Source organism: Cryptosporidium hominis (assembly GCF_000006425.1).
Source record: "Cryptosporidium hominis TU502 chromosome 7 CHRO017113, whole genome shotgun sequence".
Classification (NCBI taxonomy): domain Eukaryota; phylum Apicomplexa; class Conoidasida; order Eucoccidiorida; family Cryptosporidiidae; genus Cryptosporidium; species Cryptosporidium hominis.
The window spans coordinates 1-15,300 of record NW_667307.1 but is presented as its reverse complement, the minus strand read 5'-3'; the positions used below and the strand labels follow the sequence as shown (position 1 = coordinate 15,300).

The window sequence follows — 15,300 nt, the reverse complement described above, 5'->3', positions numbered from 1 at the left end:
GAAAAATGTCGATTCTGACCGAGTTTTCTTCCAGAATTTAACAATGGTATATTATTGAATTGGGTTTTGGCGGGAAGCCAAATTAATTTAATAAAGTAAATAAATACTGGTATCAATTACATTATGATGTGTGTAAAATAAAATTCACAAGGAAAATGTATGGAAGTATCGGAATATCAATATTTCTATTTTTGTTTGTGCTCAGATTTTATTTTTGGGTCAGAGGAAGATTTTCTTTTAATGTTGGGAGCAATGAAAAGCTAGAAAGAAAATCGAATTGTGGCGAGAAAGTTAAGATATTAGTAGTTTTGGGTTCAGGAGGTCATACAGCAGAACTATTAATGTTATTAAAGGATATGGATTTGAGAAATAAAGTTTCCTTAAGCTGCGTAGTGGCAAACACTGATAAGTTTAGTTTGGGGAAGGCAATAAATGAATTTTCTGAGAATTTGAAGGTGGACAAAGACAATGTAAGGAACTATGTGGAGTTTTACAGCATAAAAAGAAGTAGAGAAGTTGGACAGAGCTATTTTTCATCAGTATTCACGACACTGGCATCTTTTATGGATTCAATGAGGATATTATTTCAAGATAGGTATGATTTAATTATGGTAAATGGCCCTGGTACATGCATTCCTATATGCTTTGGGTCTTTGATATTGGAGGTAAGTAATTCTATTGAGAGGGGTTAAATGCATGTAAATAGGTAGAAAGTGTACACATTTGAATTAATTACCTTGAAATTACATTAAACAATTTCCCCTCGACTAAAATTATTAAATATATTAAACATATTTTGAATACTTTTGTTATCCCTTTAAAATTATAGTTTCTACTTATAAAAAGCTCAAAGATTGTATTTATTGAAAGCTTTTGCCGTACAAAGACTCTCTCGTTAACGGGTAAACTATTATTGCCATTTGTAGACAAGTAAGTTAAAAAATGATGATTAAAAAGTTTTAAATTGAAGCTAATTTGACTAATTTATGAATAAAATTATTTTCCACTTTATTTGAATTATAAAAATACTAAAAAAAATTTTTTTTTCAAGGTTTATTGTTTTATGGCCATATTTAGCTGATAAATACCCTAAGTGCGAATATTTGGGTGTATTATTTTAATTCCTATAGTTAAAGAATTAACTGATAAACATAATATAGTTATATTTGAATTATTATAGGGTTGATTAGAGTTTTAATTGAGTTATATAACATAAATATAAGAATAGTTGACAGTAGTTTTAAAGATGTCAGAAGAAATTTTGGATATTGGGGAGATTGCAAGGAGATCAAGAGAATCAGGAATACAATTATCTTCCAGTACAGTTGAGGAGAGGAATGCAATTCTAGAACACTTTGCAGAAGAAATATATCTGAATAGAAATGAGATTCTAGAAGCAAATATGAAAGATATGGATAATTCTAATAAGAATAACATTTCTGAGCCAATGAAAATGAGATTATTATTGGATGAATCGAAGCTTAAGGCATGCATAAGCTCTGTTAGGGATGTAATGAATTTGGAAGACCCTTTAGGAAAGTATACATTATCTAGGGAAATCACAAGTAATGGACTAAAACTATATAGAAGAACTTGTCCAATAGGAGTAATTTTAGTTATTTTTGAAGCAAGACCAGAAGTAGCTATCCAAATTAGTTCGCTAACTATAAAAAGTGGGAATGCAGTCATATTAAAAGGTGGAAAAGAAGCAATAAATACTAACAAAGCAATTTTGAATTGCATAGAAAATGCAATTAATCAAGTAAAAAAAAACTATATTAATATAAATAGAGAAATAGTACAAATGGTTTTTTCTCATGAAGATGTAAATAAACTTCTTTCCTTTAACCAATTTATCGACCTTGTCATACCTAGAGGGTCTGGCGAACTTGTCCACATGATAAAAAAAAATACGTGTATACCGGTATTGGGTCATGCAGATGGTGTGTGCATGTTATATGTGCATGTGGATGCAAACATATCAGAGGGAGTTGAAATTGTAATAGATGGGAAATTGGATTATCCAGCTGCATGCAATTCACTGGAGACTTTGTTAATTCATAAAGATAAGTTATCCGAGTTTTTACCAGCATTATTGTTGAGATTGAAGGAACAAGGAAAGCACATAAAGTTTTATTCTGACAAGGAGTGTTTAAAATACTTGGAAGGTGAGAATGATGTTTGCGAGTTGATTGAGGATTTGTACCATCATGAGTTTAGTTCAAATGAAATGTGTGTAAAGTCAGTTTCAAGTATGGATGAGGCTATTGCACATATTAACCAATATGGTTCTCACCATACAGATGTAATTTTGACTCAAGATGAAAAATTAGCAGCATCATTCATGAATAGAGTTGACTCTGCATGCGTATTTCACAATTGCTCTTCAAGGTTTTCAGATGGATATAGGTTTGGGTTTGGTGCTGAAATTGGAATTAGTACAACAAGGATTCATGCTCGTGGCCCAGTAGGTCTGGAAGGTTTGTTGACATACAAATACACGTTAAGAGGTCAAGGACAGACAATAACTCAGTTCAGAAACGGCAAGTTTACTTTCACAAAGAGAGATATTGTTTAGTCAAGAATAGATGAATAAAAGAATGAACATAAAAACGAATGAGATTGAATTAGTTTATATGCAGTAATATAAATTAAGAAATTGAGATTTTAAAGTAGAAAATGGTGCTCCAAAAATGGGCTAGAAAAGGATATGAATGACTAAAAAAGTCATATAAAGGCAGCTTTGTATTTCGTAATTATCCAAATTCAGGGATTCTGGCTAGCCTTGGTTAAGGATCATGTTAATAGTGAATTTCAATTACATTTGTGGCTTAAGTAGGCCCCAATTGCTCCAAAAAATCCATCCAAATAATGGAAAAAGACATTAACTTTATCATTCAGCATGTAGGAGTATTTTTTAATGGACTTGATTATGATCTTGTGGTGATTAGAGACGTAATTTCCACAAAAAACTATGTTTTCATATTTATAGTTTGATGATATCAAACATATAAGGTATGACAAATCACTATACATCATATTTACAATATTGTGGACAAATTTCTCCTTTTGCTCAGCTTCTCCGAGATATTGAGGCAAAGATGAAGAGGTAATAGAGGACTCCTTGACAAACTCTTTAAAGAAGCAACCACTCAAATGTGTTGATTCACCCAAATTTTGTCCGTTCTTCCGTTCATAGCTTGAATATAGCTTTAATAAGTCACCGTAATTCTCAACTCCCAGTAATTTTGAAATCCCAAATACAGTACCTCCACCAAACCTAGTCCCAGAAACTCTTTCGAATTGATTTTGGTTCTCAACTCTGATTATTGAGACACCTGATCCAACTGAAATTACTAAACTTGGAAATATTCTGGTGTGAGAGTCCATTCTAACAAGAAATGTTTCTCCTTTTAATATACTATAAAAATGCGGCTGTTGAAGGTTGCCTGTCGACAAGTTACCAAAGAGCTCAAAACATCCATTTACAATGCTTTTCATTTCGTCAAATCGGACAACTTTAATTTTGTATTTTGACTCAAGTATAGTTTTGAACTTTACTGATCCTCCGCCAGTCATTGGAACACTATTGGGTTTGTATAGTCCTCTTTCCTTAAGGAATCCAAAAATGTCTCCAATCTGTAATTCTATTTCTTTGTTCACTGGAGCTATCAGACAAAATATCACATACTTCCTATTACTTCTCAGTGCCTCAATATCGTAGAAGTTCTTTCTCATATTTTCAAGTTCATATTCAAAAAGCTCATCATTCTCCAAGCTTAATGTATAAACCAACTTAATTAAAGTTCCTCCTATATCGAGCCCATAGTGACTGTCGTTTGGAACTTGATTTAAAACTCCTACACCAATAATATCTAAACTATATTTTTCAAAGAGGGACTTCATATTCCAATAAAATTGTCCTTGATGAACCTTATGTTATAATCTTTGATTTCTTCTCACCTTTTCTCTGGTTTTCTTACTGGGATTGCTTTTGAGTATTATAATACAATGTTAAATATATATATATGTAAATATATATATATATATAATATATATATATATATATTTACATATATATATCTACTACACACATATATATATATATATGTATAAATATATAAATATATATCTTCTACATATATATAATATTTAAACAGTTAAAGAGTTTGACTCTAAACCGTAATAGTAACGATTTATGTATATTTTATTCTTTGTTATTATTATATTCACACAGATTTGTTATTCATCTAGAACTTTCTGTCTTTATCATCCATCTTTAGCTCTCTATTCTGTAGTCAGAGCTTTCTATTTTCACCAGTTTAGGATTCGAAATATCAAAGCTTTTAGATATTCTTATACACTCCAAATTGAATTATTTGCCGTGTAAAATTGTGTTTTCTCTCTAATATAATAGTTAATTAAATTACTAATGATTCTAATTTGATTCAATAAAAAAAATTTCTTTTTAATGAATAATAGTAATAATATTGATATTTTATTGCTAAAGTTACCTACCTAACAATCAATTTTATAATGGGGGGAAAAAAAATTGATTGAGGAAAAAAAATTAAGCGGAACGACGTTTCGATCGTCGGACCTTCAGGTTATGAGCCTGACGCTCTGAACCTCTGAGCTATTCCGCTTGCGCTACTGAGTGGTTACCCCAAAAACAGTTATTTAAACTAATAAATGTTTCGGGCGGGCACAGAGCAGGCGGGAATATACTAATCTGTGCAAAAATGCGCTCGTGCATTTTTATATATGAGGTCCTGCAAAGCAGAAAAACAAAAAAAATACCCCAAAGTAATATATATTAAATATAATTTACAGTATATTAAACGCTAAATGTAATTGATAATTCTTGAGAAATGGTGAGATATAGTGAGAATGAGACGAAGCAAAAATGCCATACATCTGCTTACTAAGGTTGCATATTAAAGAAGTGAAAAAAGATAGTAATCTGCGATAAATAAGTTCTGGATTTATCACGAATATTAATCAATAGTGTGCTTATAGATATAAAAGTATTAGTTGAAGTAATAATTGTTTTTAAATTATATTAGTAATAATGGCGGCAACATGTAAAAAAAAATAATAAATCAATGCAAGGCTGACTTAGTAGACACTATTGACCCTGAATTGTAATATTTGCATGAGGCATCATAGCACGAAGAATATTGATGCCACTTTCAAGAGAAGAGTTACCCACGTTGATTTGTTCTGTAATATCTCTATTCTGGATGCCTTGAATAATTCCAGCTTGAACATCCGAGAAAGTTTTTCTATTATTGGATGCACAATTTTGGCCCAATTGATTAGAGAAGAAAGAGTGAAAGTGCTGGCCATTCTCCAGTGAGTTTAAACTTATAAGAGGATTTTGTCTATCTTGCATATGAATAGGGCCTTCACAAGTCTCCTCAATCATTTTTTCAATATTATTTTTAATTTCAAGCTCAAATAAGTCATTTTCTGGGTTAATATTATCATTGTATTCTACAAGCTTTTGGGGAATGGCGCCATTTATTGCATATAATTGGTTTTGAATTTGTGCCTGATTGAACTGAATATAACTATCAAGTTGGTGGTTTGAAATAATAGAAGGATGTGGGAACTTTTGCATATGTATTTCATGCATATGCGAATTATTGTTTCTATGGAATTCCAAGTTCATAGGTTTTTCCTCTTTTTCTTGGTTAATATTAGGGGTTGGGTAGTAGTAAATACTGTTTGGAATAGTTTGGGTAATGTTTTGAAGATTTTCATGCATTCCAATTGGGCAGCCATTTCCCGCCTTTTGGAGATTGTTACTTCCAAAGTTGATAGAACTAAAGCTTTCAATATTAGTGTCAATTTGAATTCCGCCTTTAGTGTTAGAGTTGGTTTGAATTTTCTCATCCTCTTCTATTCCCTTAATTTTCCTGTTATCTATTCGGTTATCCTCTCCTATTATATTTTCCCTTTTATATTCATAAGTTGGTTCTTCATTAACTGAATGAACTTGTTCTTGTTCATGGATTGATTGAGTTTCATGGTTATTTTGAGAAATTTTACATTCTTCAAGAGTTTCTTGACTGGTGGATGTATTTTGATCATTGGATAATGCTTCAATGGGCTCTTGACTATCATTTTGCTTATTATTGACTTCTTGCTCATTTAATTCCCTGATTTCGTCTTCGTTCTTATCTGTAGAGTTATAATTTTGGTTGTTAGTATTGGAATATGGTCTTCTGCCTTTGCTTTTAATTGCCCTTCTATCCTTGTTATATATTTCATGTCCGTTCTTGGCATTTTGTTTAAGTTCTCTTAAAGGCTTTAAGGCAAATTTATTAGATGAGTGAAAGTTAATAAGTTCAGATTTACTAATACAATCATTAGGATCAACAATTTCATGAACATAAGCACAGTTTGGATTATTACATACAGAATTTCTGATAAAGCTATTACAGTATTTGTTTGTTCCAAAAGAGCATCTAATAATATTTTGTCCAAACATCTTTTTTCCATTAATATTTTTAATAGCTTTAGTAGCTGACAATTCATCATAATATGTAATAAATGCACTGCATGTATCGTTATTATTAGGTAAAATCCTCATATTTAATATCTTACCATACTTACCAAAAGAGTTCTCACAAGATAGTATCTCTCTCTTAGCAATAGAATAACTTAGACCTACAACATATACTAAATTTCTCTGAATAATTCTCATGTCTTCCAAATTAGAAATATCATCCGATTTACCAAGATGATCAATAGTGTCATGATTATCGTTCTGTAACTTATTTGATTCATTGTTTGTAATTCTAGAAACAGTATTTCCACACCAATTAAAGCCTTCATCTTTACTTATTGGTTCAATTTCACGATCACAGGGTCTATTTGTAAGACTATTTTCGTATTGTTGTCTACATGCTGGGCATTTATTGTCCAATTGATCTCTGACATGGTAGAAACACCATAAGCATATTTGATAGCGGCATTTACAAGGGTAAAACTTCTTATCTGTTTCGTCCATCTCTTCCATACACAATGGACATGTATAATCAACTTTTGTAAGAGCAGGTCCAGGAGTATTACTACTCACTGTTTGACTTTTATTCGAATTCCTACTCGAAACTACTGAAGTCCCTCCTTTTTCTCTGAAATTCGAGGCTGACGGGCTCTGCCTTCCAATATTACTCATCTTTAACTACTAAAAACTTGCTTTCAAAATACTGTTTTTCAAATCCAAGAAAATAAAATGTTTCCTCAAATTCTTTACATCAGAGCAAATTTATTATTTTTTTTCTTCCTTTCCAATTATTATTTCTCTGATTTCACTTTATTTCTTACACTTTGCCTTATTATTTCCTTTTCTGTATTAATTTAATTAATTTCGGTCTGGCGCCACAAGAATGGCGCCGCATTGCAAAAAAAAAAATTAGCGAGAAATGGAAATACTAGAGGAAACAAAATTTAAGGTGGTATTTAAGAAGAAGTATGAGCGAATAAAAAATGGGAGATGGGAGGGGATGATTTCGAAGGAGAAGTATAGAGGAATTAGGAGGTGGATAAGCAAGAGTGGAGGAGAAACAGAAGGTAGAGCAAACTTTGTTTCAAATGAAACTCCGCACTTGAGAAAGATTTTCTAATGATATTATATTTTGATCTTATTATAGCTTCAAATTAAAGTAGTTCCATTATATCCTTATATTTATGTACATGCACATTATTTGTAAACTCTGCATGCAGTTTAATTTTTTTTTAATCCAGCTTTGGTTAGTTTGCCAGGATTTACCGCCAAACCATTATGGCAATGGCCTGTTATAACTAAGTCTGTCATTGAAATTTCTTATATTATCAGCTCTAGAATTTTCTTTATTATGCTACTATCGCTATGCTTTCATTGTGGGCACAGCCAATTAGTTTCTAGCAGACTTAACCTTGAATATTGCTGAAAACTAGCCAGATCTTATATATATATATATATATATATATATATATATTATAGGCATATTCTTCTTGTTCACACACCATACAGCCTAAAGCTATTTTTAAAAGTATTTAATTTTTGTGTTGAAATATTAAATTAATATTTAAAATTCCTGCATGTATTACAAATGTTTAGGCGGGAACGCACATTTATATTAGTAATGAATTTAGAAAGGTGAGAAGTATAAGAAGGAAAAGGTTTATATGGTAAATTAAGGTTGGGTTTTTTTTCCAGGAAATATGTTTAGATCGAGTAAGTTAGGAGGTAGATGAGAAATACCATAATAGAAACTGGTTAAACTAGACAGATTTTCACAAAAAAAACCCAAGTTGTTTAACTATTTTTAAATATAAATAGGATAAAATTAGTTGAGAATTCTTTTGACGTGAAGTTAAGTGGTTATACTAAAAATACCAGAATAAGGTCATAAAGATCAAGTTTTATCAAATAATAGAATAATAATGCAAAGTAGTATAATTAGAATAAATCAACTGTGAATGATAGTCCTCAACAATAATGATACTGCTTGAAAAAGATGTCCAATGTTTGTTTTTTGAATTTTTATCAGGTAAAATTAATATTACAATGAATGATGAAAATTCAAAATTGGGAAATTATAATATAAAATTAACAAATGATATGAAAAGAGAATCATCAATTGTTTTAAAACAACCCGAAAATGAAGATATTCTGGAGAAGCTGAAGGAGATATTTCAAGGGAAAGAGAATAATTGTATTAGCTATGATGAATGGGAAATATTGATAGTAGAAGGATTATTAGGAATGAATAAACTTTGTTCTGGAACTTTATATAAGATCATGAACAATGAAAAAGACTTTGAAGAATTAGTTTCAAAAAATGATTTGAATAACAAATGTTCTATTCAAATAGAGTATAATAAAGTAAAGGATCTGTTTTGTAAGAAAATAAATATGGTTCAAAATGATGGTGGATTAAATTACTTTAAATTGTTATCAAAGTTATCAAGATCAAAGGATTATATATATCCTTTTGGATTTAAGCCTATATTGAATGAAATAGTAAATAGACACAAAGCATTAAAGTTCTTAGTAAAAGATGAAATATTTAAAGAACTGTATATTGAGACAATAATCTCCAGAATATATTATGAATTGGATATATTAGAAATACGAAAATTAAGATTTAAAGATTTTAAAAATACTGATTTGGTAGATATATTAATAAATATGAAAGGTAATGAATCATTTGATGATTTAATAAATTACTTTAATTACCAACACTTTTATGTTTTGTATAGCCGTTTTGTTGAGTTAGATAGTGATGAAGATCGTTATTTAACATTGGATGATTTTAAGAAGCATGATTCTGGATCATTAACTATGAATGCCTTGACGAGAATATGGGAATGTAATATATGTGAGAAAAAAGAGTTATTTGAGGATGAATTAAACAGAAATAGAAGGATGAGCTATCATGATTTTATTTATTTTTACATTAGTGATGAAGATAAGACGACAGAAAGAAGTATTAGGTATTGGTTTGAGATTATTGACTTTGATTGTGACGGATGGATAAGTTTTAGTGAGATTGACTATTTTTTTAGAGAACAGAAGAGCAGATGTAACGATTTAAATTATTTTATTCCAGAATTGGATAATATTTCTTGCATGATGAATGATTTACTTATGCCAGGAATACAAGGAAGATACAGATTGGATGATTTTCTTAGAAATAAATTAATTGCTGGCCATTTTTTCAATGTTTTAGTTAATACAAAAAAGTGTCTAACTTCAATGTTTATGGATGCAGAATTAAATTCAATACAAGCAGTGATTCTTCCTAAATTAGGTTATAAATCTCCTTCTCCATGGGAGTTACATTGCCAATATCAATATCAGATTATCCAAGACTCAAGAAACGATCAAAATATAGAATAACAAGAATGGAGGAAAAATAAAGAAAACTGCAATAAATATTAGTAATACTGGTAATTTTTTTAATAATCAGATTTAGCATTTGCAGGCTCTACATGCATGCATGTAAAATAACACGTAATATCGTAAGGAAAACTAATAACAGGAAAAAAAAAAGAATTATTACTTTTAGATTGCTTTAAACACCTACTATTATAAAAGTGATAATGTATATATAATTGTATTGTATTATTTCTTTCGAAAAATGAGTAAAATTCTTACTATAAAGACTTATAACCTTTTTTTTTTACTCCTCCCCTCCTTTGCCTCTTCATTTATTTTTCCCATTATTACTATTAGTTATTTACTCTTTGTATCCAATTATTGTAAAATGGATCAAATATAAATTGATTTGAATCTAAAAATAAGTAATCTGTTATCAATACAAAAACTGCAACACCCAATCCTACTGAAGCTGCAAAAAAGTATTGGTCATATGAAATAAAAACAGCTAATAAGAGAATTAGTACTAATGACCACTCAAATCCTTGTCTAATTTTTCCTGACATTATTTTGTTACAAAGTTGTAATATTTATCTTGTATATATTCTTATCTATGTATGCTTGAATAAAGAATTTCTAGCCAAAAACCACTTGAATATTTCTTTTCAACACTGGCTTTATATTTTTCTTAAAGACACTATATATTATAACAGAAGAAAAAAGTTAAAGTATTTATTTGGTTTAAATTATTTTATTTTCGTATTTTAATATTTAAATTTATATTTGTAAATTATATATATATATATATATATATATATATATATTTTATGTATATATATGTATTATATATATAAACAAAAATAGTTGAATATTTATTGATAAAAGTTATGGCGGGAAATCCGAGCCATTTGTTTTAATAACCAAATTACGTAATTTGTGTAAAAAAAAAAAGAAAAATAAGGAAAAAGCAATTAAAAACTTGAAAATATTGGAATAAACAATTGAATATTATATGAAAATTTGACTTAAGTTGCATTTTCTTGTATTTATTTTTAAAATTTAAAATTTTCTTTCGAATATTATTTAAAAATTTAGTATTCTAATTAAATTTACTTACATGTAAATTCTGAATTCTGGCATTAAAATTATATAAATCTATTAATGTATTTTGTAGTTTATACAATAAATCCATTTGGTTTATACCTAATTCATAGAAACTATATCATTAATGATATAGTTTGGAGAAATTAAATATTATTGTATTTATTTGTTTTTTTTAATGTTCATAATTTCAATGAAAAAAAAATTATAATATTAATATGATAATGTAATTTGTAGTTGCCACTAGCAATCGGCCATACTACATCGAATATACCGGATCCCATCAGAACTCCGAAGTCAAGCGGTGTAAGGTTCGGTTAGTACTAGGGTGGGGGACCACCTGGGAAGACCAGAATGTCGATCGCCTCCTTTTAGATTTTTTATTAATTTTGTTAACAACTAATCTTTAATCTTAATTAAAAGAACTTATTGTTTGATTGGCAAAATGAATTATTTCAATAAATTATATTCACAATTTCAACGTTTTATTTTTGTTTAGTTTATTAGTATTAAATTCCATTTTAAATATATAAATTGGCGGGCCAAATAAAACCGTTAACCATTTTTATTTACAATTAATTCTTGAAAAAAATATTTTAATAATTTTTAAAAGGCGGGAAGTTTGCATTGGGAGTATTTTAAACTAGAAACCAATTTTGCATGTAAGATTATTTATATATAAGGAAAAAGCGTACTAAAATCAACTTTTACTTTTTAAATAAATAGGTTTAAATAATTGAAAATAACAGCAAATTGATTTAAAAGTTATTTAAACATACTTCAATCTTTCTCTACCCTAATTTTTTTTTTAACAACTAATAATATATAGGATCCCTAATATTAATGTTTTTGATATATTTAATTAATAGAAAAAAATAAAAAAATTAATATAGTAATGTAATTTGCAGTTACCATCAGCAATCGGCCATACTACATCGAATATACCGGATCCCATCAGAACTCCGAAGTCAAGCGATGTAAGGTTCGGTTAGTACTAGGGTGGGGGACCACCTGGGAAGACCAGAATGTCGATCGCCTCCTTTTTAAATTTTTTTCTTTTGAATAATAGTAATATTGAATAACAATTTTTTTTATTTGACAAAAATAAGATACAATTCTTAATTGATAATAGTAATTTTTATTTAGTAATGATGAATACTTTTTAAATATATTATTTTTTAATAAATTAGTAGGCGGGAAGCCCTTCAATTTCTTCTAATTATACAATAATAATATTTTCCCAAATATGAGAAGGAAAGGGGGGGGGGGTTGAAAGAAATTTGAATTTTAGCAGTATTTAAAATTTACATACATGTATATTTGCGAGTTATATTATTATAAAAAAATAATTTTTTTTCGCCATGGAAAGTGCTACCAGATTGGTTTTACTCTATAAAACTCTAAAGAATATAATTTGTTTGTAAGTTTTCTCAATCTATAAAACAAAAATCTCTATATTTAAAAAAAAAAGTTATTATTTTTAACCTAATAATTTTTTTTAAAACTTATCTATATTTTAATTCAAATGTATTATAAAAAGTCAAATGCGCGCCATTTGTGTGCATTAAATATTTATTTATTAAAATAAAAGTGATCAAATAACATAATTGTCTGTAAATAGTAAAATTGTTAGTAGATACACAATACAAGCTTAAAATTTTTAATTATTTTAATACTATTATCTTTTAATTATTATTATTTTTATATAGTGTTTCGTTATTACTAATAGTTACCAATAAATAGTTTGTTTATACAATAGCCAACTACTTCTTTCAACAATATAATACAAAAGAATAAAAACATTGATATGGTAACATAATTTAGCGTCACCGACAGCAATCGGCCATACTACATCGAATATACCGGATCCCATCAGAACTCCGAAGTCAAGCGGTGTAAGGTTCGGTTAGTACTAGGGTGGGGGACCACCTGGGAAGACCAGAATGTCGATCGCCACCCTTTTTAATTCTTTATTTGATACATTAATTTATCCTGGATGATAAAAACCCTCAAATATAATCTCTATTTTTCCTAGAAAGCTTGGAAAGACAAACTTTGGCAAATACCTAACCTTGTAGATATACTGAATGTTATTCTTATTACTATTTTTTCTATATATTTATCTATTTATTTGATTTCTTTCCCCCACCCCCTTTCATCTATCTAATTTCCATTTTCTATATATTTCTATTCCTAACTTTATTCTTAACTTGTTCATTTCCAACTTTCCTAATTTCTTTTGTAAATAAAATAATTATATGTATAAAATAATAAAACAGCAAAATTGTTCTTGCGAAATTTCTTAAAATTAGTCATTTTTTACCCCTCAAAAAAAAAAAAAATACTTTAATGTTTTATTATATTCTGATTTAGTAAAATTAAACCATAATTTACATGTGGGGTGCATGGCGGGAAAGTTTAGGAAGTATAATTATATAGATTAATTTAGGGAGCATAAAAATATAAGAAATAAAACAAATAAATACAAAATACATATAAATAAATATATATATTTATTTATATATATATAAATATATATATATATATATAATAGTGAAAAAGCTGTTGATTACAGCAACCATTAAGAGAGAAAGTTCTTGTCAAGTAAACTTTAAAATCTTCATGCTTATATTATTGGTTAATGAAAAGAAATTGGAAACTTCTCGACTTTAAGTTATGCAAGTAGGATCTTTAGGAAAAGATGATAGGTCATTATCCTTCAAGGAAGTTTATGGAGAGAAGTTAGGATCATTCCTTGAAGCAAAGGAAACTTGTTATAAATCTTGGAACCGATCAGATTCTCCAGAAAAATTTTGGAAGCTATTACAAGAGGAAAAAGAAAACTATCTAAGCTTATTAGTCTCAACTGGATTAAGATTTTCTGAAGAAGTTCAAAATGAAGTAGATTGGAGAAATATGTTGGATTTACTTGAAAAAAGTGAATTATCTTTTGAATATCCATTTTCTCTCCCATTTAAATCAACCTATGAATCTAATTTTGACTCCTCAGCTTCTAACACTACTCCATTAATATGTAACCAATTCTCACCAAAATGGGGTATTCATGCAGGAAAAAGTGCTAAAACTAAAATTGATCCAAGAAGAGTTGGTGAAAAGTCTTTAAAGAAAGCCCCTTTTGAAATGGATGAAAGGCAATGGAAATTTGCTGGATATGAAGTTGTTCTATTATCTATTGACTTTATAAGACGTAATATTGGAGAATTAAAATTACAAATTACTAGATTAGAAGAAAGTAAGATGAAGATCGATCGTTTAGAAGAACAATACAAAGCAACCACTGGAGGAAATAGAATTACTGGATCAGGAATACAAACTAAATCTTCTAATATACCAGAAGAAAAAAATCAACATTATCATTTCTCCAAAATATGTACAGAACAAGGTATAGCTTATGAAAAATTACAAAGTCTTCATTCTAAACTTACTAGAGATTGTGATAATTTAATCTCCATCTACAAATCATTAATGATGTTTTCTGAAATGGTTAGAATCAAATTTGCTATTGATTCTTCCACTGAATATATTATTTGTTCATTATTAAGTAAATTTGATTCTGGTGGAATGGGTTTCTTTACTTCTCAAGATATACATCCTCTTGAAACTAGATATAGAGTACTATTATTATTAGAAAGTTGGTCCAAGTCTGATTTACTTACTTGTAATTATTCTACATGGGATCATGGAAAAATGAGAATTAAACCAGGAGGAGCTCCAAGAATTATACCTGAAATTACTCATTCTAAAGTACTTAAAGATGAACCAGAATTCAGATCATGGATTCATAGACAAATACATATTATATATTCTAATCTAGCATTGAAACTTCAAAGACTTGTATTGTTTATACCTCCTGGTTGGCTTCAATATCTTCCAGGAGAAATTGATCTCAGAGATATGTTAGATCTAAGAAATAAATCTTGGTCATATAGTAGTCGAAATATTGGATTAGGTATTCAAAAAGAGCTTCTATCTGAAGGAGCTCAAAAAACTCTTGGAAAAAATCCACAATATCTTTTAGAATTTACTCTTGAATCCATTACTATTCTTGATCAACTTAGAAATTTATTTGATCAAGGATTCTGGGGTGATTCTAACTTTCTTAAAGCTCCTGAAAATCTTAATAATGGACGTGATCTTCTAAATAGACTTCTTCAACTTATGTCAGCTATGGAAAGACTTGATTTGGCTATTAGAAGAGACATTTCAAACAATTCTTTAAAATCGGTACCTTCTACATTTCATATTAATTTATCATCTTATTGTATAGAAATGTCTTCTAATGATAAGAAATACTCATTATCATT

At 28.7% G+C, this 15,300-nt stretch overlaps 6 protein-coding genes and 4 non-coding genes across 10 annotated transcripts; 6 read left to right on the top strand and 4 right to left on the bottom strand.

Annotated features, from left to right (window-relative positions):
- The first annotated feature begins 155 nt into the window (after window positions 1-155).
- On the top strand, window positions 156-692 carry Chro.70549 (hypothetical protein). The annotated part of the gene is made up of 1 exon (XM_661657.1): window positions 156-692. One exon carries the CDS (start codon window positions 156-158, stop codon window positions 690-692), a length of 537 nt encoding a protein of 178 aa, XP_666749.1.
- Window positions 693-1,246: 554 nt separating this feature from the next.
- Window positions 1,247-2,578, top strand: Chro.70551 (COG0014: gamma-glutamyl phosphate reductase). The annotated part of the gene is made up of 1 exon (XM_661656.1): window positions 1,247-2,578. The coding sequence occupies one exon, from the start codon at window positions 1,247-1,249 to the stop codon at window positions 2,576-2,578; it is 1,332 nt and encodes a 443-aa protein (XP_666748.1).
- Window positions 2,579-2,814: 236 nt separating this feature from the next.
- Window positions 2,815-3,906, bottom strand: Chro.70552 (hypothetical protein). The annotated part of the gene is made up of 1 exon (XM_661655.1): window positions 2,815-3,906. The coding sequence occupies one exon, from the start codon at window positions 3,904-3,906 to the stop codon at window positions 2,815-2,817; it is 1,092 nt and encodes a 363-aa protein (XP_666747.1).
- A 666-nt stretch (window positions 3,907-4,572) lies between these two features.
- Window positions 4,573-4,646, bottom strand: trnM. Its single transcript has one exon. It is a non-coding gene; the product is annotated as a tRNA-Met (tRNA).
- Window positions 4,647-5,128: 482 nt separating this feature from the next.
- On the bottom strand, window positions 5,129-7,186 carry Chro.70553 (protein potential transcriptional repressor Not4hp). Its single annotated transcript, XM_661654.1, has 1 exon — window positions 5,129-7,186. One exon carries the CDS (start codon window positions 7,184-7,186, stop codon window positions 5,129-5,131), a length of 2,058 nt encoding a protein of 685 aa, XP_666746.1.
- A 1,305-nt stretch (window positions 7,187-8,491) lies between these two features.
- Window positions 8,492-9,895, top strand: Chro.70554 (CG4733-PA). The annotated part of the gene is made up of 1 exon (XM_661653.1): window positions 8,492-9,895. One exon carries the CDS (start codon window positions 8,492-8,494, stop codon window positions 9,893-9,895), a length of 1,404 nt encoding a protein of 467 aa, XP_666745.1.
- A 332-nt stretch (window positions 9,896-10,227) lies between these two features.
- Chro.70555 (hypothetical protein) lies at window positions 10,228-10,440 on the bottom strand. Its single annotated transcript, XM_661652.1, has 1 exon — window positions 10,228-10,440. One exon carries the CDS (start codon window positions 10,438-10,440, stop codon window positions 10,228-10,230), a length of 213 nt encoding a protein of 70 aa, XP_666744.1.
- A 781-nt stretch (window positions 10,441-11,221) lies between these two features.
- Window positions 11,222-11,344, top strand: Chro.rrn010. The gene has a single exon. It is a non-coding gene; the product is annotated as a 5S ribosomal RNA (ribosomal RNA).
- Window positions 11,345-11,892: 548 nt separating this feature from the next.
- On the top strand, window positions 11,893-12,015 carry Chro.rrn009. Its single transcript has one exon. It is a non-coding gene; the product is annotated as a 5S ribosomal RNA (ribosomal RNA).
- Window positions 12,016-12,810: 795 nt separating this feature from the next.
- Window positions 12,811-12,930, top strand: Chro.rrn008. The gene has a single exon. It is a non-coding gene; the product is annotated as a 5S ribosomal RNA (ribosomal RNA).
- Window positions 12,931-15,300: the final 2,370 nt, after the last annotated feature.